The 24,031-nt window shown below is 42.8% G+C and overlaps 3 protein-coding genes and 1 non-coding gene across 6 annotated transcripts; 2 read left to right on the top strand and 2 right to left on the bottom strand.

The window, feature by feature from the left end:
• Nucleotides 1–1,461: 1,461 nt before the first annotated feature.
• On the top strand, nucleotides 1,462–7,494 carry LOC109472341 (L-2-hydroxyglutarate dehydrogenase, mitochondrial-like). Of its 3 annotated transcripts, none has more exons than XM_019772054.1 (10): nucleotides 1,462–1,619; nucleotides 1,932–2,062; nucleotides 2,664–2,815; nucleotides 3,138–3,269; nucleotides 4,005–4,167; nucleotides 4,343–4,380; nucleotides 4,746–4,910; nucleotides 5,989–6,146; nucleotides 6,546–6,677; nucleotides 7,164–7,494. In XM_019772054.1, exons 1-10 carry the CDS (start codon nucleotides 1,486–1,488, stop codon nucleotides 7,357–7,359), a joined length of 1,401 nt encoding a protein of 466 aa, XP_019627613.1. In that variant the 5' UTR covers nucleotides 1,462–1,485; the 3' UTR covers nucleotides 7,360–7,494. The 3 variants fall into 3 exon arrangements, with proteins under 3 accessions (XP_019627613.1, XP_019627614.1, XP_019627612.1); XM_019772055.1 differs by lacking the exon at nucleotides 5,989–6,146 and adding an exon at nucleotides 5,392–5,549 and having other exon boundaries at nucleotides 1,465–1,619; nucleotides 4,749–4,910; nucleotides 7,164–7,487; XM_019772053.1 differs by lacking the exon at nucleotides 5,989–6,146 and adding an exon at nucleotides 5,392–5,549 and having other exon boundaries at nucleotides 1,465–1,619; nucleotides 7,164–7,485.
• Nucleotides 7,495–9,543: 2,049 nt separating this feature from the next.
• Nucleotides 9,544–14,311, bottom strand: LOC109472219 (juvenile hormone acid O-methyltransferase-like). Its single transcript, XM_019771813.1, has 3 exons — nucleotides 14,169–14,311; nucleotides 11,039–11,286; nucleotides 9,544–10,040 (listed from the first exon to the last, which is right to left on the bottom strand). Exons 1-3 carry the CDS (start codon nucleotides 14,309–14,311, stop codon nucleotides 9,637–9,639), a joined length of 795 nt encoding a protein of 264 aa, XP_019627372.1. The 3' UTR covers nucleotides 9,544–9,636.
• Nucleotides 14,312–17,337: 3,026 nt separating this feature from the next.
• Nucleotides 17,338–23,823, top strand: LOC109472324 (countin-3-like). Its single transcript, XM_019772020.1, has 7 exons — nucleotides 17,338–17,417; nucleotides 18,901–19,099; nucleotides 19,420–19,555; nucleotides 21,004–21,116; nucleotides 21,448–21,543; nucleotides 22,496–22,627; nucleotides 23,317–23,823. The coding sequence occupies exons 1-7, from the start codon at nucleotides 17,412–17,414 to the stop codon at nucleotides 23,421–23,423; spliced, it is 789 nt and encodes a 262-aa protein (XP_019627579.1). The 5' UTR covers nucleotides 17,338–17,411; the 3' UTR covers nucleotides 23,424–23,823.
• Trnae-cuc lies at nucleotides 20,212–20,283 on the bottom strand. Its single transcript has one exon. It is a non-coding gene; the product is annotated as a tRNA-Glu (tRNA).
• Nucleotides 23,824–24,031: the final 208 nt, after the last annotated feature.

Raw genomic sequence — 24,031 nt, 5'->3', positions numbered from 1 at the left:
GCTCAGAGGAGGACGACCCAAAAGAGGACGATGTCCAAGAGGAAGACATTCTCGTCCGTGACGTTACAGAGGAGGAGTGGGAAGAGTCTGGGTTTGATCGAGGTTAGCGTTACATCCCATCTTTCTTGTGTCATTGTTTCTTTTTTTTTTTCTTTTTTTCTTCATTTTTTAGTTTCACAACTTGCCTTTGTGTCCATTGAATACATGTATAGGTTTACACTGTGGAGCATTGCATTACCGCCACCATTTATCATATTTTGCTTGCTTTGTGTTTTTCAGACTAGACAAAGGAAGAAGAAAACTAGCAGAAGAAAATGTCAACATTAGGTATATTGGAAAGATTCAAAACTAAAAAAAATAGTATTCCGTAATGTTTAAGGTACAAATTTGGATTCAAAATATCGTTTTATCGATGTCAATAAAAGTCGTGAACTTACGTAGTGTTCGAATTCAGAAACATTCTAGGCATTATTCCTCTTTGTTATGGAAAGCATTTTGACTTGTTTCTTTTTCTTATTTGAGGCACTTGATTGTCGTATCTGCATGGAAAATGCGGAAATTAGTTCAACATTTTGCTGTGAACTTGCAGAATGATGCCATGCTGTTCTAAATGTTTTCGAACAGATCCGTAGATCTGAGATATACTCTGGATAAATAAATAAACTTGAAACTTAAAAACCCTGGGCTCATTATTACTAGTTTGCAAAAATTATGTCTTCTGACACAATAAATAAGTTGTTTTCAGTTGAAATTGAATAGCCGAAACAAAGTGCTGTGAAATATCACTTTCGATAACTTACACCTTGTTATATTTGAACACAGTAACTAAGTTGTAATCTCCAAGCAGACGTTTCGGTGGCCGCAAAAGACAGTATCAAATTGGCAAGACAGTATCCATTTAATAGCCACCCTTTGGTGGCTAATGTCAGTAAAAGTTAGCCACCCTTTGGTGGCTAATGGGCACTCTGGCCGATGAATACTTGCCACCGAATGATCTACTTGTCTTCACTTTATTTGCATATCAATCAATAGGTTGTGCTTATAAACCTGCTTTCACCTCTGGTCTCTCAGTCACTGACGAAAGCTAGTGGATACTAGCTGAAACGTCTGACGTTTTCAAAATCATATCCAGTTGCTTGAGTAACTGCTTTTTGGCGTATCGTATTAACATATGGTTGATGAAAAATGTCTTGAGTGCAGGGATGGTCCAGTCACATTTCTTGTACCTGGATGTCTAACCTTCATCGACGGATCCACTTGGAGATTACCTCAGGCTCAAAATCAGATTTGTACTCCCTGGATTTTGAGCCTAAGTTAGAAGATGGCTGGAAATACCCCAATCACTCAGAACCCTCATGTTTTTGTTGTGACGTGATCATAACATTAGCTAGATTGGTATAGCCGTTAGAGTTCGCCAGGAGGCGCTTTTTCACTAACAGGTGGGCGGTTCTGCGGTAAAGCCGTGACCTTTGACACAGTTTCACAATGGCGGCTCACGGAAAATTTGTCTTCCGGGTTTTTGCCGGTAATTTTGTCAGAAATGCAACGTTTTTAAAGCCGCACACAGCCAGTGCCACGTTACAAACAACTACCATAGGAAGGAGACAGTTTTCTACCAGGTTGGTTCACTTCAATTCCTTTCAAGGGCTTGGAAATTCTTGGTTACGTAAAGGGTAGCCGTGGCGCGCGACTCTTGATTCGAATCGCAAAGGCTACGTAAAGGGGTAGTCCTGCTAATAATTTTATCAGGCCTAACATAACGTTACATAGTGATACTATTTTTATTGTTAACCAAGGAGGTTAAAAGAAATAAAAACGATGTAACGAACTGCTATGTGTCATGGCCAATTCCTTTAGATCGCCTGTAAGAAGAGTTGACGTTTGCATAATTTTCAAACACTTAATTTGACACAATTTCTAACCTTGAGCAGTAACACAGGACAGACAGAGTTTGATGTGGTGATAGTCGGAGGGGGGATCGTCGGCTTGGCTGCCGCTCGGGAGCTCATCCTCAGACACCCTCAGCTTAAGTTCGCAGTCCTTGAGAAAGAGAAGGAGCTAGGTGAGTGTTACTGTAGTACAGCCATCAATAGTAATTATTGCAATAGTGACAGAAAGAATATATTCAATGATCAACACACATTACATAATGTGTGTTAAATTTATTGGTTGATGTTGGGGCAAATTGAATTATGAACACAATGGATTGACATCATTGCTTTTTCTGAATTTTCAAAACACTGTTACTAATACACAGAACACAGTTGACATGACAAGCAACCAAATAGATATTTAAAAACTGTCAGATGTTAAAAGTAGTGATGGTAGTGACTGTGTAGCCTGGTTACCAAACCTATTATATCTCCCGAGTCCTACAGCCTCTCCGCAAATATCGGCTGTAGGAGCTCAGGAGCTACAATGTATAATAAGTTTGGTAACCAGGCTAGTGACTGTGGGACTAACCAGGATGGTACCCAGGCTACTACTTCTCTTCAGTAACTAATAGAATCTGTTGTGTAGTTAGTTAAAAAGGTATTTATCCGAAATTAGTGAAAACTATGAATTAATAAATGTATTATGAAGTGAAGACCATAGGAAGGATACTGCTTCAAGACATTGAGACAAAGTGTAAGACCTTCACACATTAAACCCTCCATCCCCAGCCTCCCACCAGAGTGGACACAACAGTGGAGTGATCCACAGCGGCATCTACTACACCCCAGGCTCCCTGAAGGCACGGCTCTGTGTGGAGGGGCTGGACCTTGCCTACAAGTACTGCGATGACAACAACATTCCATACAAGAAGACTGGAAAGGTTGACTGTGTTGCTAACAAGTCTAGTACAAAATGAATGTACATGTAGATAGAAGCCATGATGGTAGACTGGACCATCAGCAGTTTATGATCTATGAACCTAATAATACTGTCTACAATGACTTCAGATCTAAAAACAGATCTAAAAACCCAATCTTCTGATAAACTCACCAGTTTCTTAATCTCCCAGCTAATTGTACCGGTGGCTCAGACAATGATCTCAGTGTCCCATTATCAAATTCACACAAAAATGATGATTAGCAAAGACTTGACATCTATTATCATTGCCAGAGAGCTCACCAGTTCCCTCCGCTCCCATGCAGCTGATAGTAGCGGTGGAGCAGGAGGAGGTCCCCAGGCTGGAGAAGCTGTACGAGCGAGGTCAGCAGAACGGGGTGAGGGGACTCCGTATCATCGGGGCCGACGAGATCAGGGAGATGGAGCCACACTGCAGGGTGGGTTCGGGTTGTTCAAGTACATGTGTAGTAGTAGACTGGTTTAATAGTTCTTAGCAAAAGATATACATGCCTCCTGGCAGCCGTGGAGGGCTGAATTGTGAGGCTATTGCAGAGGTATCAGTCTATAAAATGATTACAGTTGTGATTACGGAACAATGTTGAAATTTGCTTATTCGACATCAAAAATTCTAAGAACATTTGTGATTGAAGGTGATTTACAAAACAATTATGTAACAGTGACTTTCTGACACCTATTAAAAGTTGCTAAAAAATTAAGTTGGGGCAATTAGACTGATGTTTTCTTAAGGTTTGGAGATAAACCCGTAGGTGGCAGCATCAGTCTGAGAGCAAATATGATGTCTGGTGAACTTCTGTTGTATCTTGCCTGGATGTCAGACCTATAGCACACTGGGCCCAGAGTTAGCCAGCGTGAAAGGGTTTAACTGAGGCCTAGGGGGGCTGTGTTATAACCTCCTTGGGGACATGTTGTAACTGGAGCTGAGAAACTAGCCTGTGTAGGCCCTGGAAACAGTCTGGAACCCAGGCTATCATGTTGGCGTTGGAGCCAAGGAGCTGAGCTGTGTAGGCCCTAGAAACAGTCTGGCAACCAGGCTAGTTGTATTAGTATCTCATGAACAGTTGTTGTATCCCATTGAAGAATGTTATCCTAGCTTGCCATGCATAAACTCACAAAGAAACTAACCTATGTTTTTTTGTGACTCCATATTTAAGGGAGTAAAAGCCCTGGACTCTCCCAACACTGGGATAGTGGACTGGGGCGAGGTCGCAAAGTCCTACGGCAGGAACTTCCAGCAGAGCGGGGGGCAGGTTTTCACTCAGTTTGAGGTAACGGATTTCAAAACAACCAAGGAGAGCCAAGGGAACAGTGCTGAAGGTGGGTGGACATAAACAATATGAGAAAACTTGTCATTCACAGAATTGAGAAGACTATTAAAGTTGTAATAGATTACAGGAAAGCCTCAAAAGTAATACTGAACAAAATGATAACAATTTTCAACTTAATGTGTTAAAACATTACATGCTTTTCTGTCTGTCATGTTCCCAAACAGGTCTGAAGTATCCTGTGACAATAGTCGGGCAGAACAATGTAAGTCTTGGTTTTCTTGTGGCAACGTGCATCAGTAGGTTTGTAAACTCATTGTTCAGTAATTACCACTTGGAATGTAGCAGTAGTACAACTTCTGTAATGTGCAGTAAATCTACTCATTAAACTGCTTAAAACAATGTACGATCAACAAAGCTGAACTTCGAAGATATTTCTTTGCTGTGAAATGAAATATGTTATTGTCATCATCCCTCAGCAAACAGTGCGTGTGAGGTACGTTCTAACCTGCATGGACCTGTAGGAAAGCACTTTGGCAGAACATACTGCGCCTGTGCAAAACCCAACATGGAGGCGACATAATGTTTTACTGAATGTTCTGAAATGAATATGTCATGATCATCTCACAGCAAACAGTGCGTGCGAGGTACGTGCTGGCCTGCGGGGGCCTGTACTCAGACAGACTGGCAGAGAAGTCGGGATGCAGCAGCGTGCCGAAGATTGTGGGGTTCCGCGGGGACTACCTGCTGCTGAAGCCGGAGAAGTGCCACCTGGTCAAGGGGAACATCTACCCGGTAAGTGTGCTGCAGGAGAGCGTGCCTGCAACTAGGCAACAGCTACTAAGTTTGTTTCCCTGTTGGTCTTGATTAAGGTTAGCATATGCTTCCCTGCTTTTCTTAGTTGATTTTTTATTGATTCAATTGATTTCTTTAATTGCTTACTTTGATTGATTTACATCATCATCCCGAAATCATGATTAAATCTCTGTGTTTTCCAAACTTTCTCAAAACACACTTTCTCTACTTTCTGTTTGAACTCTTCTTTTCTTAACCTCCAAGCAGATGTTTTGGTGGCTTCAATTGGCCAGGCTGTATCCATTTGTCAGGCAGTTACCATTTCACCACCCAATGAAATGGTAACTGCCTGGTAAATAGATACTGTCTGACCAATTTGATACTGTATTTACAGCCACCAAAATGTCTGCTTGGAGGTTATTCTTTTCTTTCTTTTGTTTGATTTGATTATCACCAATCACTGCACTAATCCCAACACAAGGTTCCCAACCCTGCCTTCCCCTTCCTGGGGGTCCACTTCACCCCGAGGATGGACGGCAGCATGTGGCTCGGGCCTAACGCCGTCTTCGCCTTCAAGAGGGAGGGATACAAACTAACGGATTTCAACCTCAGAGACACTGTAGATGCCCTGGGCTTCAAGTGAGTGTCAATGATACGTTTTCTGGTAGACCGGACTGAGATTGGTTACTCATTTCTTGGATCTATCTGTCGTTTTCGGACGTTTATCTTTTTGAGCATGCTGGTCAGCACTCAGAGACAAGATGTTAATCTGAAGCTACAGCCATGATAACAGTCTTTCATAGCCTCACATACTATAACCACACGAGCAATCACTGTTTTTGTTTACATCGTGGAGGTATTTGCAAATTATCGGTAGGCAAATCACACAAATTTCACCCGCTTTTTGCCTACCACTCACTGGCCGAGACATCAAGGCAATTGCTCATGTACAAAAGTTTTTGTTCACCTTAAGAGTCCAAGAAACAAGTAGCAAACTCAGCCTGGTCTGATAGAGTGTTACGGTGGCCGTAGTTTATGAGTGTAAGGATGTGGAACTGTATCGGAGCTGCCTTTCCAGGTGCCCAACCCGCGGTTCCCCTGGCTCGGTGTTCACTTCACCCCCCGTACGGACGGCAGCGTGCTGCTCGGTCCGAACGCCGTGTTAGTCTTCAAGAGGGAGGGCTACAGGATGCTGGATTTCGATCTGACCGACACGTTAGATGCTGTAGCATTCAAGTATGTCATGTGAAGATGTCTAAGGTTTCTGATACATGTTTTAGCAGTGCATGACTTGCCTTACTAGTTAGTTTTATGATTACTAGACTAGAATTTTTCCATGATTTTTTTTCCCCACACATTTTGTATCCCTGACTTTTGCAGGTGAAAATTACCATATGTTTCTGTCATGGAAGATTTTGGAGATCATTCTTTCTGTCTGCTGTATAGAGTAGAGTGCTAACCAATGTCTGTCAGCAGTCGTTCCTCAGTAAGACATCTGGAACGGCATAGTTCCTGTAGAACTTTTATTCAGCAGAACACTCCAGTCTTACTGATTGTCTGGTAGCTTGAGGAATGAATCCACCCTACTTTATATCCTTGCTGTTTGCTGTTATTTGTGTTGTTGTTTTTATCCAGGGGTCTGCGTAAACTGGTGTACAAACACTGGCAGTTCGGTGTGGGGGAGCTGTGGAGAGGTTTCAACATGGCGGCGCAGGTTAAACAGCTGCAGAGATACGTGCCTGAACTCAGGGTACAGGATGTCACCAGGTCAGTCGGTCTCACCCTTTCATGACAGCTCACGGTAACGTTATATTTGTATGCTGGAACATGCCCAGGGCTTGAAATAATTTTTTTCAGCCTACTTTGAAAATGACCTGCACCAGACAAATTTTACCCGCACCACTTAGAATTCAGGAATTTGTATTAAGGTTAGTTGCTTGGTACAAAATACTGTATTATAATGTATATGAGGGATTGTATATATTGTCTGTTTTGTCTATTGTAATTTGTGTACACAAACTCTTCCAATTCAGGGATTCTCATCCCTGTTGCAAGGTTTGCTTTTTTGGTGTAGTGAATAAAGAATTTGAGGAAGCGTGAATCACACTAAAAGTCTTCAGAAACCGTTGCCACCTCTTCTCCTCATCAGGGGCCGAGGTTTGAACTCACGACCTCCCGGTTACAAAACAAGCACTCTACCCTATTGAGCTATTGCTATGGCACTACCATTACCTGTCCACCTTTCCTCCCCAGGGGCCCGTCGGGTGTGCGTGCCCAGGCGCTGGATGAGGAGGGGCAGCTGGTGGACGACTTCGTGTTCGACGGCGGAGTTGGGGAGCTCGGCAGCCGGATGTTACACGTCAGGAACGCCCCATCTCCTGCCGCCACGTCATCTCTAGCCATCGCCAAAATGATCGCAGACGAGGTCCAGAACAAGTTTGAGCTTTGATGCAATAATACTAGTAACAAGGAAAGAGCATGTCGGTAGAACGTACAGCACCTGGGCGAAGCCCCCATTTTTCATGGTTTTGATTGGATTTTTGGTCAACATTGCACCAGAATTTTGCGTGGTGCAGACAATATTTTTCATTTTCATTTTTGGAAACTGCAGACGGAGTTTAAACCTTATATGCGCGACTATAACCTTATATGAGATGTTCTGCTAAAGTGCTATGCACATACATTACTGGTTTCGCACAGGTGTAGTACATTCTGCCAACATGCTCTATAAAGGTAACATGCAAAGCAAAGCAAATGTATAGTGTTAACCAACAAATGGCCCAGCCTAACAAACTACTGTTCTGATTATACTTACTCAAATACACTCAAATATACTAGTATATGGTGACAGAGGTCCAACTCTGTCCTGCCAATTTGCTACATGATGTAATCCCACACCAAAGGGTGTCTGCTACAGCACCAGTTACCTTGGTGACAGATGTCTGGTCCAGGTCATTGACCTTATTTGTTTGGAGAAGAAGAACCAGAGCAAAACGTTTTCCTTCTGGGAAGGCAAATATAACTGCAAAGTTTAATTGACAGATGGGGAGGTAAAATACAATTGACTACAACAGGTTTTAGTCATGGGAGGTGGGTAGGTGATAGTAGAATATTGTGGAAAGATCCTTTGCTGCTAATTTTTAATGTCTTGTCAGGTATAAATCCACCCATCAACCTCACCAATCTATCTATGATACCTGACAATTTCAGGTAAATTTTCATTTTGTATAACGGTTAGAGTAGATATTGTACCTTAAAGTAATAGATCTAATTAAAATCGTGATCTAATGGCTTCAAACAAGAAAGCATGTTTGACCTCACATAGAATTATGGCTCAAATTGACCACTTAGATTTATTCTAAAACTCATGGCTCAGCTATACCAATTGTGTCATGACTCCATGACTTGAATTAGTGTATTTGGTATTACATGTTGTGATGTTACATGACTAACCTCAGGGGAATTTCCTTGTCTTCCATGTGGTAACAACAAGAAAAAGTAGTTGCAACTGAACTGAAATATTTCATTGATCTCAAGTATCACAATGATTGATCTCAAGGAGATGAACAGAAATTAACTAAATAACTACCTCAATTTCAAGGAAGGTACAAGCTCAAATGTCATCAAAACTGTGCCTCTGAAGGTGGTGTACATGTGCAACTGATGTTCTGAAATTCTTAATAATGTCTTCCAGTCAAGAACCTCGAAATAGTTTGGAATCTACAACAGCAATCACAACAGCATCATCCAGCAATTGAACCAAAACCAAAACCTACTTGTTCCATCAATGTACTTAACACATGTGCTTTTAATAACGTGTATGTAAAATTATGTAGTTTTCTACCTTATACCCAGGTGATTCGGTGCAATATATAGATACATTTTTATTTTAATTGGAGGGCTCTATGAGCCAAGGTGCAAAGTAGAGGTGTTCTAGAAGTACGGTCAATCTTGGAAACACTACAATGTACTTTCAGGGTGGGACATTAACAGTATGGAAATAAAGACTTTTTCTATACCACTGTCTAATTTTGACAGTATGGCTGCCATCTATCAAATTATTTTATAAAATCATTTTACACCATGTCTGGTGTTGAGGATGGTGTGGTATGAAGTCAAACACGTTTTTTTGTTGTCACTGTACATGAATTACTGAACATCATGAACCATGTCGAAAGTTATGATGTTACGCTGAGATGAGAACAGCCGCCAGGTGCTGCTTTTGTTCCTATAGTATAAATAATGTAGGTGGAGAGTAAAAAACTGCGTGTTAAATCCGGACAGGCTTACCACAGACCACCCTGTATGCACGAGATTCGGTAATGAATTTTTTGTTTCTACCACATGTCTCTGTTGAAGGGCTTTGTAACAGTTAAAGGCACCTTGACGGTGTAAACTACGATGTTGACTTGTTCAGTAGATGTGCGCTTATTGTGATAAACCGGTGTGTTGAACACCTATAATGACGTTGCCGCCAAAAGTCGTCCTTTGAGGAACGGCGACATCCAAAGACTGCACGCGTTGTGAGGTTTGTCGACCTATTGTATCCAGAGCCGTGTTTTATCCAGAACCATCCTCAAGCACGTATCCAGAACCAAGCCTGGGGCAAATATAAGTTCTTGGATACGCAGAGACTATCCAGAACCGTGCCCCTGATTCTAACCCTAACCCATTCCAGATTCAGGCATAGAACTGGGAAGGCACGGTTCTGGGTACAACAGGACTCTTACAACTTCCTCGCGTGCACCACGATTTGCGGCATTTCCCATATAACCTGCCCCTCCTCGTCTTTCTGGTACAGCCCACGTGCCATGTTAATCGCGTCCTCCAGAAATTCGTCCTGTTTCTCCTCCGGGATGTACTGCAAATGTCCCAGAAGCGGTCGAGAAAACGCCTTTTCTTTCTCCAGGGAGTCGAACTTGAAGGTGAGGGTGTGGACTTCGCACGTCACCACCTCGAAGCCGCAGTCCTCCAGCAAGCGCGACATGCCGGCAACGTCTCCCTTTGGCCACTCGTACAGTTTCAGAGTGTAGTCCGTCAGGTAGTCCCGCCACTTGGGGTGGTGCTTGATGTCGCGCGCTACCGTCACGGCAGGGACACCCGCGAACAGGTTGAAGAGGAGCTCCCCACCTGTGGCAAAAATGGAAACATGTCAAACTTTAGTTAATTCATCTGAGATTCACAATAAAACAGTTACTCAAGCAACTAACTGGATAGAGTTTGAAAACTGTCATACGTTAAGTACTGTCACTGAAGAAAAGTATTGCATGGTATTGAAACGTCTGACAGTTTTCAAACTCTATGCAGTTGAGCAACTGTTTTCCTGTGTATGATGCCTGGACGTCTAACCTTCATTGACCTAATCTGAGATTGTTTCACTCCATAAATTTTTTTCATATTTCTCTGATTACCCTGTCGACGTTTATCTACACAAACTCGCACTTCTGCGTCGGGCAGCCCAGTGCAGTGACGCACTCTTCATGGAAAGCCGGTACAGCATGGGTTAGGCCTCCCGTTTCAGCACCAAGGACGTCGCCAGCGGACGCACCGCTTCTTAAACTCCGACCGCAGCTCTGTCGCTCTGCGTCAGGGCGGCCAGGCTCATGTACTCTTCATAGAAAGTCCCTATAGTAGGGATTCCCGTTTTAGCACAAAGGACATCGCCTGCGGAAGCTCTGTCTCTCTTCCCCACTGTGTAGGAGCGGCCCAGTGCAGCCACTCTTCATCGGAACACCGTTTAGCCTGCACGGCAGGGGTTAGGGACCCCCCATTTCAGCACCAAGGACGTCGCCCACGCACGCACCGCCACTTTAACTCCGACCTCAGCTCCGTCGCTCTTTCCCCCCGTGTAGCGGCCGCCCAGTGAAAACACTCTTCCACGCAACGGCCGTTAGCCAGCATTTCAGAACCAAGGACATCACCCACGAACACACTACTGTACTGGGGTTGCAGCCGACTGCTCTCGGTGACTCGTTGGGTGGCTGTTTGTACCAGTTTCTGTTCCCTTGGATCATCAACACACACTTTTATTCTATCTAATTTAATTTCTGAATAGGCAAACATTCTGTTCTGAAATGAAATGTGCCCAAACACCTTCCAAGCAACCAACCTATTGTACTATCACTCACCTTTCTCCAAACACAGATGGACATTCGCCAGAAATCTCTCCTTGTCCGGTATCCAGTGCACGGTGTGAAAGCTGACTGCCTTGGTGAACCTCCCCCGCCAGTTCTCTCTGATACCTGACCCGTCCTGGATGTCCAGCACGTGGAAGGAGGCTTTCTCCGTCGTGTTGCTGGAGGTGGCGAAGTTGACCATGTCCTTGGAGATGTCCAGTCCCACCACAGTTGCCACCTCCGTCTGATCTGCAATGTGCCTAAATAAAAAATATGACAGCCCCTGTAATCTCCAAGCACACAATATCAATTTGGCCATGTAGTATCTATTTGCCAGACGGTTACAGTTTGCCACCCAAAGGGGTAAAATGAGATACCAGAGAGTAGCACAGTTTGTGCGTGCCCAAAAACATAGATTTGCCTCAGGCAGGGTTCTGGATACGCATGGACCATTCAGGACGGTGCCTGAGCATGGTTCTGGATAAAGCGACGGTCACAACCCGCCGTACGTGCTTTTTGTCCGTACGTTTATTTGGGAGGCTGCGTCTGCTACGTTTTTTCTGAAAAGTGGGGAAGGAGTGGCATCGACGCACGTCACTCGCACGGTTTTGCAAGGTGTCAGAGTGTGGTCTGCACGCCACGTCTGGCCGTGAGCGGTTGCATGCATCGTACGTTGCGCAAGTGGTAAGTGAGTTGTACGTGCTTACAACGTACGATCTCTGTGCGATTGCAACTTTACCGTAAGGAGGCCGTACTCACACGTGCGTCTTTCGTACGGTACGTACGGGGCACGCGCGTCGCTCGTACTCGCACGCACGGTGGTGAATCCGTAGACCGCACGCAGAAAAAGTTTTACATGCACTTAAAGTTCTACGGCGTGTCTGCGTGCTCCCAAATCCGTAGGATTCCGTACGGAGGCGGTACTTACCACGCACGGATGCCCTACGTTTGTCCACGTTTTTGCACGTAGACAGCACGCAGAAGCACGTACGGCGGGTTGTGACCGTCGCTTAAAGCGCGATTCTGGATACAACAACGCCAAGGGAAAGTTCGTCACATATTCATGTCCACAGTAATGGTGCGTAGTTTTGTCTTGTTTTAGGGACACAAGGGTAGACAGCACTTATATAGATAACACCATATAAATATCGACAGGGACGTTTGGAGGTCATGAAAATTCATGAAATCTTAATGTGAAAAGAACGATGGAGACACATGGGGAAAGCAGAGTCCGTAATATCGTTATGAAAGCTTAATGACCTGAAATGCGTACAATGTTCTATAAGAGATTTTCCATCCAGCGACATTTTAACAAAGTTAAGAATCGTAATTGCGTTCTTTAAGCCGTTTACCGTGCAGTCCGGCGGAAAGGAATTAGACAAACTGTAATTTCTTAATCGCATCAGGAAGCCGTTCGATTGTAATGTACTTAACTCTTGTGATTATTATACCTGACATTTTTAGGGGACGATAGATTTATTATTCATTGAAGCGTTCCTCAAAACACCACGTAGGTATGTTGTTATATGACCAAAACGATGTATTATCACTGTATTTCCGGGAACCACTGAAAAATGTAGTTGATCGTGATTGGATTTGCAGTTGCGAGTTATTTCCTACTACTATTAAACGTATATCACGGCACTATATACGATGGAATAACTGATTTCCCTGCAGACTGCGGGTGATAAAGCGCAGTCTGCCATTAGGATGATCAACATGGCACGGAGAACGGGACTCCGTAAATCAAACCGGAAATGGAGAGCTAGCTAGCTAGTGGAGCCTGCAGCCCAAAGAGGGGTCTCTCTCTACTGACTAGATACTGTGGACAGATACATCATATATATTCAAATGCAGCAACTCTTACAATACAAAAAGAGGTAAATACATAAAAGACTGTTTTGTTATTAGAAAAAAATGCCGAAACTGATGATTAGCCCTACTTTATTGTATACAGTAGTATCTCTTGATGTTTTAATAATTAGGATGTTAATTTTCATTCTATATCCCTTTCTTTATGTACTATGTTCAGTAGTCATTGCCATACGTTGTACCTTATCGTGCAATAAAGTTGTTCTTCTTCTTCTCCTGTAGACTGAATGGATAAAGACAAAGCACTAAAAGGGGCTGCGTGGGTGACCATTTTCCGAGTGCACGTCATCCGTTATACCCGAGAGCAAGATGACACAGCACTCCTCTCTTCTGTGGCGGTTATAATGCAACATAATTGAATATTTCATACCTAACTGTATAAACACGGAATATTGCAGTGAAACTGTTATGACGAGAATATAAAAGAAATCTGCATTGAAATTGCATCCCCTACTGGTGATGGTTTCATTACCGGTGATTTAGAAACACCCACACAACAATCAGTCTCAACTGCGGATGGCAAGGCTGTGTGTATGATCATCAATCCATCTACACTGGAGGGAAGGCGGCCAGTTTATTGTGACGCTTTTTGTTCCAGTGTGTTCCAGTCTGCCTGGAGCTTGGAGCGAAAATGGATACGTAGTGTTTCGTGGACTATAAGTTATTAAGACGTTTGCTGTCTATACAAAGGGCATTTCGTCCTGTCTTTTGTTGCTTCCTAACAAAAATATCCATTGTCGAGGTACGGTTGGTAGGCGAATGCTTGTTTGAATGAGCTTAAAGCTTTTATAATTGGCGGCCGGTATTTCGTATGCTGGTGTCCGGTCTACTATTTTAACTTTCAGGTTTTTCCAAGCCAGTGTCGTGCGATATCATATAGAGTGCAGAAAATGATATAAAACTAAAAAGATAACATTTGCAAAGCATATGCATATAATGTTTACCTTCACGTGGTCTGTTTATTCTTGCTCAAACACATTTACATACATGTATATAGTAACCAGCCCCTTGCTACAAAATGTAACTCAACACCACAGGGTGTCTGCTAAATCACCAGTCACCATGGTGACAAGCAGCCGTCTGGTCCAGGTCACTGACCATATTTTTGTTTGGGACGAAAGAAGAAGAAAGAGAGCAAAAACAACATGTTTTCCTTCTGCGAAGGTAAACAAACATAAAAGGACATACAGAGCGAGAAATTCAGCGGCCCCAGCTACTGTCCCCTATATATATTACCTCCCGTCTGTTTCTGCCGGCAGATGTACCGTACCTTGCTATCTCCCCGGTTCCACAGCCCACGTCCAGCACGACGTCCCCGTCTCGCCACGCCAGGTGCTTCCCGAGGAGCAGGAGCGCGTCCCGGTGCTGCATCGAGCGGGCTTTCGTGTAACCGCCCGCCGAATCCGGGTTCATGGTGACTGGCGAAAACTGACGATTTTCTGATTCTCCTCCGGATCCAATAGCCCGTATTTTGGAAATGAAAACCAGATGTACGCAGGATGCCACCGTCTCCTTTCTCTCTGTCTCACCTTATTTACTCTAATGCTGCCTTTGATCTACGATGAGAACGTGCTAGCTTCATGGACCGTTGTGTCTTACGTTGCTATGCCCCACCGGATCCAATAGCCCGTATTTTGGAAATGAAATGATGATATGTACGCAGAATCCCACCGTCTCCTTTCTCTCTTTCTGTGTGTCTCACCTTACGCGAATTGCCGCCTTTGATCTACGATGAGAACGTGCTGGTAGCTGCGCGGTTTCTTACGTTGCCGCGGGAACCGATATCGAATTTTGCAGTACTCCTACGTTTCGCGTGTAAATATTGGGTGTCTGAGCTCGCTACTACGCTATATTATAGATGCGTCGCCCGTCGATGGTATATACCGTGCGTGGATGCTGATATATAATTCAGATAGATGATATGTCACTGCGCAGTCTCCAGGGCTTTGGCAATGGCCCCCGGCGTTTGGTTCCCGCTTGTTGACCCATTTTTCCTGCATTATGCGTCAAACGCGGGCGGCGGCCGTTGGATACATATCCTGTCTCACAGGCAAAACCATCACTATGATATAGCATTCCTTTTGAAAATGATCCTTACACAGCAACTTGAATGAATGGTTTATTTACATCATTTTTTTTCAGGACATATCATACAATAGCAGCTTTCACCGGCTGAAATGAAGTATTTTTTTTTAATTTTTTTTCAAAACTTTATCAATATTCACAATGTTACATTAAAAAGAGGTACATAATTGACATACATGTACAATCGTGTGGGATGATACATAACAATTAAGGACAGGTTTTTTTAAAGGTAACGTTATCTGGGGATTGTCTATATATAATGATATCACATAAAAAGTCCCCATTGTTCATTGTGTTCTACTTCTATAATTTGATTTAGTCTGTGCTTGAAAATTGAGAGTTTTGGTTTGCAATTTGTTATGAAACATGTGTAACGTTAATGTTATATACAATATTTAGCGGTAAGAAGATGATTCACAATCACAAATAAACGATATTTCTGAATACAAAATCTGAATTCAGATCTTTCATTCAAGCAAATGTTTGAACGATGGTTGCCTTTCATTTGGCACGAGGTTAAAAAGAATCCCTTTGGAAGCCATTAAGCGCTGGTTACCGGCGTGTTTGAGACAGATTTATCATACTTACGGAATGATTGCAATCACTGATCCCGAACCCTTCCCAGGGGACAGCTGCGGGAGCAACCGGAATCACCCTCTGCATGGCGGGATAAACACGCAATCTCCAAGCAGATCCTAGGGTGGTAAAGACAGTATCAAATTGGCCAGGCAGTATCCATTGTCCAGAGTATTGGAGCCACTCTGGCCAATGGATACTACCTGGTCAATTTGACTCTGTCTTTTGCCTAGGATCTACTTGGAGATTAGAGATAACACTTTTTTAATGTCATAGCTGGGCGGCGATAACGTTCGGTACGGGTGTTCGGGGCTTCGATAAAATAATCCGAACGCGTTTTGCGTGAGCCACTTTCGAAAATTCGAATACTGGGTTCGGACGTTCGAATTGATGTTGTTACTTATTTTTTGTTTGGAGACACCAAACATTTGTCACATTTTGGATTAGGTACATTAGTTAGAGGAGAATATACGCACCATGTAGAAGAGATAATCGAGTCCTCAGTTGTTCTCATTCTAGTTTTTTTTTACACATGAGAAATTCCAAGCTGCCTGAATCTTCGAGCAGAATTTGAACCGAATCGTCACATAACGTTAACGGGCCGTTACTCCATCTACAGTGACAGTTTGTTATTGGACTGCCAAACCTGCCAAAATTGGACTGAACAACTAACGTTACTGACACACAAAAAAGGAATGATGAAATCTTCCCTCCCAATATCTGCTTGTAGATTTATTGCGCAGTTCAGCAATCACACCCAGTCCTTGACTTCAGGCGTCGGGTATGGTCCACATGACTGCCTCGTGACCGTTTGCTAGCAAACATGTACATTTATTGCTGATTGGTCATAGTCCCAAAGTAGCCAATCGGCTGTCACGTATGCAGCCACACCCACCGAGTAACCAATCGTCTGTCGGCATACTATTGACGGTTAAACTCCCAGGCCAAACGACGTTTGTTGACAGATGTGATGCATGACACGTGTACTTTGGTCTCATACGCAATGGTCAGCCCACCTGTGTATCGACGACTCAGCAAAAAGAACGGGTCAATATGTAGAGATAAGATGTTATTTATAAAGGTGATTAAGTGTCTGCATAAGGGCAGTAGTGGGATTATCTTGCATGATCAGTGACAAATAGCCTTTCAATTAAAATTTTGATTTTAAAAGGCGGAGAAATGAAGAGGGCCTAATTTTTCAGGGGTTCATAGGGTTGTTTTGTTATATGTCGTCATGACTACATCTCCCATCCAAGAGCTTACAATATTAGTTATAATCGTAAGTTATAATAGCATTAGTGATAAATATGTTTACAGCAGTCCATAGTTATGAGCTCATATGGAAGGTCAGTTCTAAATAGTTACAGGGCTATCTTGTCGTCAAGTGATCATGAAGCGGCAAAAAGACCGCCTTCCGCTACCTTGTTTCGCCACTACCGGCGTGGTGACATTCTGTATCTGCATAGCCGGTATAACCGCCCTTTGGCGTAACACACCAGCTCGCTGTAGGTCCTGGTCGTACGAATTTGATGACGTAATATTTTCCAGCAGGCTGGGACTGCTGAGACAGAACCAACAGCCGAATGTCCCCGAATGCTCTCGAATGATCGTCGAACGATCGTCTGTGACCGGTCACAGAGATAAAATTTTCTGAGCCTCGTGACAAGATTGTCAGGGTTTCTAATTACAGACGTTCGCCAGCCAATCCACACAATCTGTGCGTCTGTACACTAAGTAACTAAATGTACAAATATTTGCCAACAATAAATGAGATAAGAGACACACCATATTCACATGCGCAGTCCTCAGCCGACCTGTCTTTCTGATCACCCTACCAAACGAACAGGACAAGATGAAGGTGAGATGCGATTTAAAAGTTCACTTTTTCTCCGTTCATGGAGGAATTACGCTAGACTTGATTATTTAGTACGTTTATTTAGTACGTATTTTTATATGTGTGTGAAAAAAGTCTTAAGCCAAAAGAGTTGTGTTAATTGTATTTTTGTACATTAGTTTATTTTTTTAGGACATAGTGCTAATATGTAATAGAGTTCTGGTAAAAAAAAATGTGCTGGCACCCCCTCTAACCCATTTTTTTACCAAAAGGTCTATCACATATTTACCTTCTGGTAAAATAATGTGCTAGCACCCCCTCTAACCCATTTTTTTACGATTACGTTATCAAAATGTTATCGCAAACGTTTCAGTCGAGGAGAAAATCTCAATCCTTCACTAGCAAGGATCAGATGGTCCTTGTTTTCATAAGGTTGTAGAATACGAAGAAAATGGAGAGATAATACAGACTTCAGGCTTGGTGGTTTAAGTCAAGGTAAATTGAGAACGCAGTACCTTTATAAGACCCATACATGTGATAACTTTACATCTGTTGCATCTAACTTTATGTAACCCTCCTTTGGTTACCGCATGTAAAACTTTTGCCCTGAAATGATGACTAATTGTATTTTCCTAGCAAGACCAGAACATTTTCAACCATAACGACATGCAGGGGTTTTAAGATTCGTTAGGTTGTATTGTCGTGGACTGTACTTAATCTATATTTCAACAACATTACATCATATGTTTTCATGTTACATGTACGTACAATTAGCCTACGGGCAGGAACTTGCAATAAACTTACCGATTGAACAGTGATTTGAAGTTTGAGAACAACTTTACATTCATGTGAATATTTTCTACATTTCTACATACGTACATGCACCTTCATTCATGGTCAGGTCACACCAGGGTCAGGACAAAGGTATGTTATTTTGGACACACAGTACTATATTTATTGGGCTGGACTTTTACCCTGATAGCAGCACCACAGTCTACGCGCGTGGCTCAGGAGTTATGTAATCCAACTCGTAGACTTGACAAGGCTAATTCGGGATTGAAAGACAACTGACAGACTCCCCTGGTGCCACTGTAACTTCAACTTCTAGTCTATAGCCATTCTATAAGATTAGAAGTCCTCGTGTAAAACTTTCACAGTGCCATTTATCGCAAGTTTTCTCTTTGGCTCTAAGGAATAAAGCCTAGCTCTACGTACGTTGAAAACAACCTGTACCAGTCAAATATTACCTGCACAACTGAGAATCTGGGGGGCATGGATGAACTAAAACTGAAAACCATCGCTGTTATTTCTTCTATACTGTATAGGTGGTAATAGCCAATGCAGCAGATCATGCAGCCCAGTATGCGGGCCTGTGCAAGTTACGTGCAGGTAGACATCAGAAATACCTGAACAGCCCTTTCTACTAGTACACTAACCTGCATATACAAGTGGTATTTTGAGCCCTGACTATCCTCGTGGACGATGTGTCGTTTTTCTGCCGTTCCAGTCCGTCGCCGTGGTTCTTGCCGTTCTCCTGGCGTACCAGTGCCTGGCCGTCCGCCACCCGGGCCCACTGGTTCAGCCCGGAGGCCTGTCCCTGAGTCGGACCCTCAGTAAGCCCAGCAAAGTCGGCGACATGGACATGTGCAAGTTCTGCGTGGATTTCACTCATAACGCCATCCAGACTATTGGAGAAGCCATTCTCGGTGAGTATGCCATCGTCGTGATCAATTTGCTCACGACGTAGTGGGCAGGCCAAGAGATAGTAGGAAAGCATATTGTTCTTCTCCAAGCACATCCAGACGTCTGTCACCATGGTAACTGGTGGTGTGGCAGACATCTTGTGATGTTGGGTTACACTATGTTACACTATGTAGCAGGGCAGAGTTGGATAGGCTGGTCACCATGTCCAAGTATATGAATGTGTTTGAGTAAGAATAAACAGAGCAGTAGTTTGTTAGGATAGGCCATATGAATGTAACTGCATTGCAAATGTTAACCTAGTTACTCTGTCCTTCTTTTACAGAGGGCGGTTTGACGGCAGGCTGCTCAAAGTTGTGTGGGATCGTCGGCAACAAAACAGACAGCAAAGCAGTGGAGCTGGCCTGTGACGCGTTGTGTACGCTCGTGGGATTCGAAGAGTTCGTCAACGCATTCAACAAGTAAGTATATACTGTTGCCACGTACAATTTCCTCATCCGTTTTTTCCATTCAGAAGCCCACCAAAAGACCACGTTTCTACCACAAAACCCACTCATTATACAGAACGTTGCCTTCACAGAAGAAGTCAAACCTCACAATAGCAAACGTAATACATGTAACGTCAGTAGTGTAACGGTTATGACTTATTATGATTTGTATAATTAGGGTAATATGTAAATGACCACGTGGAAAGACTAGTTATAGAGATTATGCATATATTTGCGCGTTAGGTAGGCACTGATTGGTTGGTGAGAGCAACCAATCAGGTTAGGGACTATTGTGAACAGAGTTGAGCTTGGAATAGACAATCGCTGTGTTTGTCAGTCGGTGACCAAGGACTCAGGTGCGTGTACATGTGTAGTTGTAGCTCTGTAGATTAGTATCGTATGTAACTGTTAGTATTCTAATCTGTGTAGTCCTAGACCATTGGTAACTCTGTGTAACTAAGTGCTAAACTCCCCTGTGAACTGTTAGACCATATACCTGTATTAGAGTTAACATACGGATCAATAAACCCGGCTTCAGCAGAAGTAATCGAACTGTTTGGATCTCGTTTATACTAAGATAATAGACGCTAAGATACCAAACTACCACTAGACCTCAAATATTACATTGGTTCCCACACCGGGAATCGAACCCGGGCCTTGGCGGTGAGAGCGCCAAATCCTAACCACTAGACCATATGGGACTTATTATGATTTGTATAATTAGGGTAATATGTAAATGACCACGTGGAAAGACTAGTTATAGAGATTATGCATATATTTGCGCGTTAGGTAGGCACTGATTGGTTGGTGAGAGCAACCAATCAGGTTAGGGACTATTGTGAACAGAGTTGAGCTTGGAATAGACAATCGCTGTGTTTGTCAGTCGGTGACCAAGGACTCAGGTGCGTGTACATGTGTAGTTGTAGCTCTGTAGATTAGTATCGTATGTAACTGTTAGTATTCTAATCTGTGTAGTCCTAGACCATTGGTAACTCTGTGTAACTAAGTGCTAAACTCCCCTGTGAACTGTTAGACCATATACCTGTATTAGAGTTAACATACGGATCAATAAACCCGGCTTCAGCAGAAGTAATCGAACTGTTTGGATCTCGTTTATACTAAGATAATAGACGCTAAGATACCAAACTACCACTAGACCTCAAATATTACAGTAGTATAAGTTGATCAGACATCATTTGTATTACTTTACTTTACTTTCTCTGCACTGTGCATGCAATTAGCAATCAGCCATGATTTTACAAGTAAAGAGTGATTTCTAAACGCTTTGTACCCTGTTCGACAAGCCGATTGAGGTATCGCCTGCCTCCCTGATGATTAAGCCAAACAGTCACGGTAAATCTATGACGAACATTAATACAGTGTAATGATGAAACGATGAAACATTCCTGTACAACTCGCAGGGCCGACGTGGACCCGATCTACTACTGCGAGCTACTGAACCAGTGTCCGATTGTCGACAACGGCGATGCGACCATCACCCTTCTGTCCGTCAATCCAAAGTCCGGACCACAAGGTATACTATAAATCAAGCCGTTCAAAATGTCTAGCTTGCGACATACCATAGGAAAAGCAAACTGAAAACGACACTGCGACACAGCTTTTCCAGGACATTTCCAATCGTCCAACACCCTGTTCCAACCGGGCCGAGGATTCCAAATTGTTTACCACCATATCAAAGCTTACTATTCATGATTTGCCATGGGTATACACATGCTTCACAACACTGTTACATTCACCCCAGAGGTAAAGCATTTGCCTAGTAAATGCCTGAAGGATCCGCCCACTGTTTGATACAGTTTATACTTGTCTGGTTATACATTCATGCAGTCTTTCTTGTTCTGCAGGGACTTTTCTCATCGACCTTGAGTATGAGACGAAGAACGGCACAGGGACAGGGGAACTGCTGATATACCTGGACACTGTGGACGGTCTTCCGATAGGTAAGATCCTGGGATAAGACAACTTTTGATGATTGTATTATAATAGAAAGGCTAAACTTTATGTATGTCAAACACTAAGTAAATTGGGTCCACTTCACGGGTCCATTCCATGAACAAGGCTGACGGAGTTGGCCGAAAATTTGGATAAGTCCCAATTTACTTATAGTGTTGGACATAAAGTTTAGCCTTTCTGTCCTGTATTATATTATTTATTATACCAACACTTATTACTTATAGTACCAACACAGATGAACTTTCATGCTAAGCAAATCATACTTTATTCCTCCATACACCACCTCTTTTGGGATCTTAGGAGGAAGTTCCACGCTGAAAGCTTCTTTCCTAGAACACCTAACAACTGAACAAGCTACCACGTGATTATTTCCCATATGGGTATAACTTTTTAAGTCTAAAGTCACCAAACATCCGTCCTCACTGTTTGTACAGTAACCCAAAACATGAGCCTTGTTTTGTGGTGAACATGAAGTACATTAGAAATAGACTGATTGTAGATATCTTGTAAATAGAGGAAGAGAATGTAAAAACCTGTAAGTTGTAGGCTATTACAGTCTGCTCACTAGTTCATTGTTATTGTCGCATCTAGACTACTGTGGTGCAGCGTGGTTGCCAACCCTTGTACAGTGTAAGAAAGCGCAATTGTTGCAATTAGATAGACTGTTGTGTAGAGCTGCGAGGATTATCACAGGTTATACACTTCGGGATCATGTCCCAGTTGACAAACTGTTAGCGGAGGCAGGGATGGTGTCTCTGAGACATCGAACAGAAAAACTCAGCCTTGTTTCAGTTTTCAATGCTGTGCGAGGTAAGGCTCCATTGTCCGTACATCTCTGATATGTTCAAGTGGAAGTCTCCACCGATCATAAGAGCTCGCACTCAAAGAAATAAATGAAATGAATGAAATGTTCTGCACCGTCCATGTTACAAACCCCAGGTTCGTCCTTCCTGAACGAGCCCCAGGACCCAGGGAAGTACGGAGTAAAACTCAACCTGAACGCGGTGCCGCCACAAGGCTGCGAGGTCGCATGTGAATCTTTTGAGCCGGGCGTCTACAACATCACTATGCGTTAGTATAATGCGTTCCAAAATCGGGATAAAACGAAGGGGTGGGCAAAATCAACCTTGAATGAAAACTCTTAGGATCTTCCTAATGTTATTAATACTGGATCAAGACGATCTCGGGTATAATGTCCAGGGGTATAATGTCCAGGATGTAGCATAACATAACGTAACGTAACATAACATAACATAGCATAGCATAGCATAGCATAGCATAGCATAGCATAGCATAGCATAGCATAGCATAGCATAGCATAGCATAGCATAGCATAGCATAGCATAACATAACATAACATAACATTACATTACATTACATTACATTACATTACATTACATTACATTACATTACATTACATTACATTACATTACATTACATTACATAACATCACATAACAGCTATCCGCTGTGTCCTGTTTTGGCTTCCTCTTTCTTCTGGGATGAGAGGTTTGACTCACGCTAGGTCTCTTCTGTATCCACTTTTACAAACGTCTTGTAAAGTACCTTTTTTTTCATTGTAAAAGTGGCTGCGAGAATATAAGTTGTGCCTAAGTGGAGTTCGCAGTCCTTTCATTTGTATTTATCACTATTTTTCTGAATAAAAAAATAACATAACATAACTTACAAAGAAGACAAGCGTGACATTGCTGAACATTGTTAACAAAATATTATAAGGACAACATTGTCTCTTTGTTCCAGACGTCTGCAATGGTCAGTGTTACAGCAAACATCCCCACAGTAAGATCTACGACATGAAGAAAACCAACTTCACCATCACCGGACCACCACCGACACCATCTCCCTAGACACAAAACAGCGGCTACAAGGGACAAACGGATTAACGACGTTAATTCCCAGTTCTTATTCTCGCATGGTCCTCACTTGCCTGGCCACAGTACGATTTCCAAAGTTATGAAATGAACTTGACTGACTCGCTTATTATTATTGACCGAGCATTAAAGAGAGTTGTCATTTAACTTTATTGGAAAGACCACCTATATTCACCTAACTTGAATGGAACGACAGCAAACTTGAGTTCGTCATCTGATCTCGGTTTCTTTGCTCTGCTTCATCTGCTATGTACTTGTAATGTCCCTTTTCCTGTGTCTTTAATTTCGCACTTGTAAATAGACTCTTGGAAGTCAGTTTGTAATTGAACGGACCACTCTACTGCCTTTGAAGATAAATAAATAAAAATACGAAAATTATTTTCTCTTGTTTGTCCTTTTTTTACACGAAGCTGCACAACGGTTATAACGTCCCATAAACACAGACTTGCTAAATAATATAATAATGATAACATAATCATAAACATTAAACGATGATACGGACAATACTCATAGGTCAAATGTGCCTGGTTCTGGGGATAAAAGCCCGTGGTGCCAACATTTTTCACTACATACTTTTTTTATGT

Source organism: Branchiostoma belcheri, unplaced genomic scaffold (genome assembly GCF_001625305.1).
Source record: "Branchiostoma belcheri isolate BF01 breed outbred unplaced genomic scaffold, Haploidv18h27 scaffold27, whole genome shotgun sequence".
Lineage (NCBI taxonomy): Eukaryota > Metazoa > Chordata > Leptocardii > Amphioxiformes > Branchiostomatidae > Branchiostoma > Branchiostoma belcheri.
Note: the sequence above shows the minus strand (reverse complement) of the source record. Positions and strands in the feature narration are given on the sequence as shown.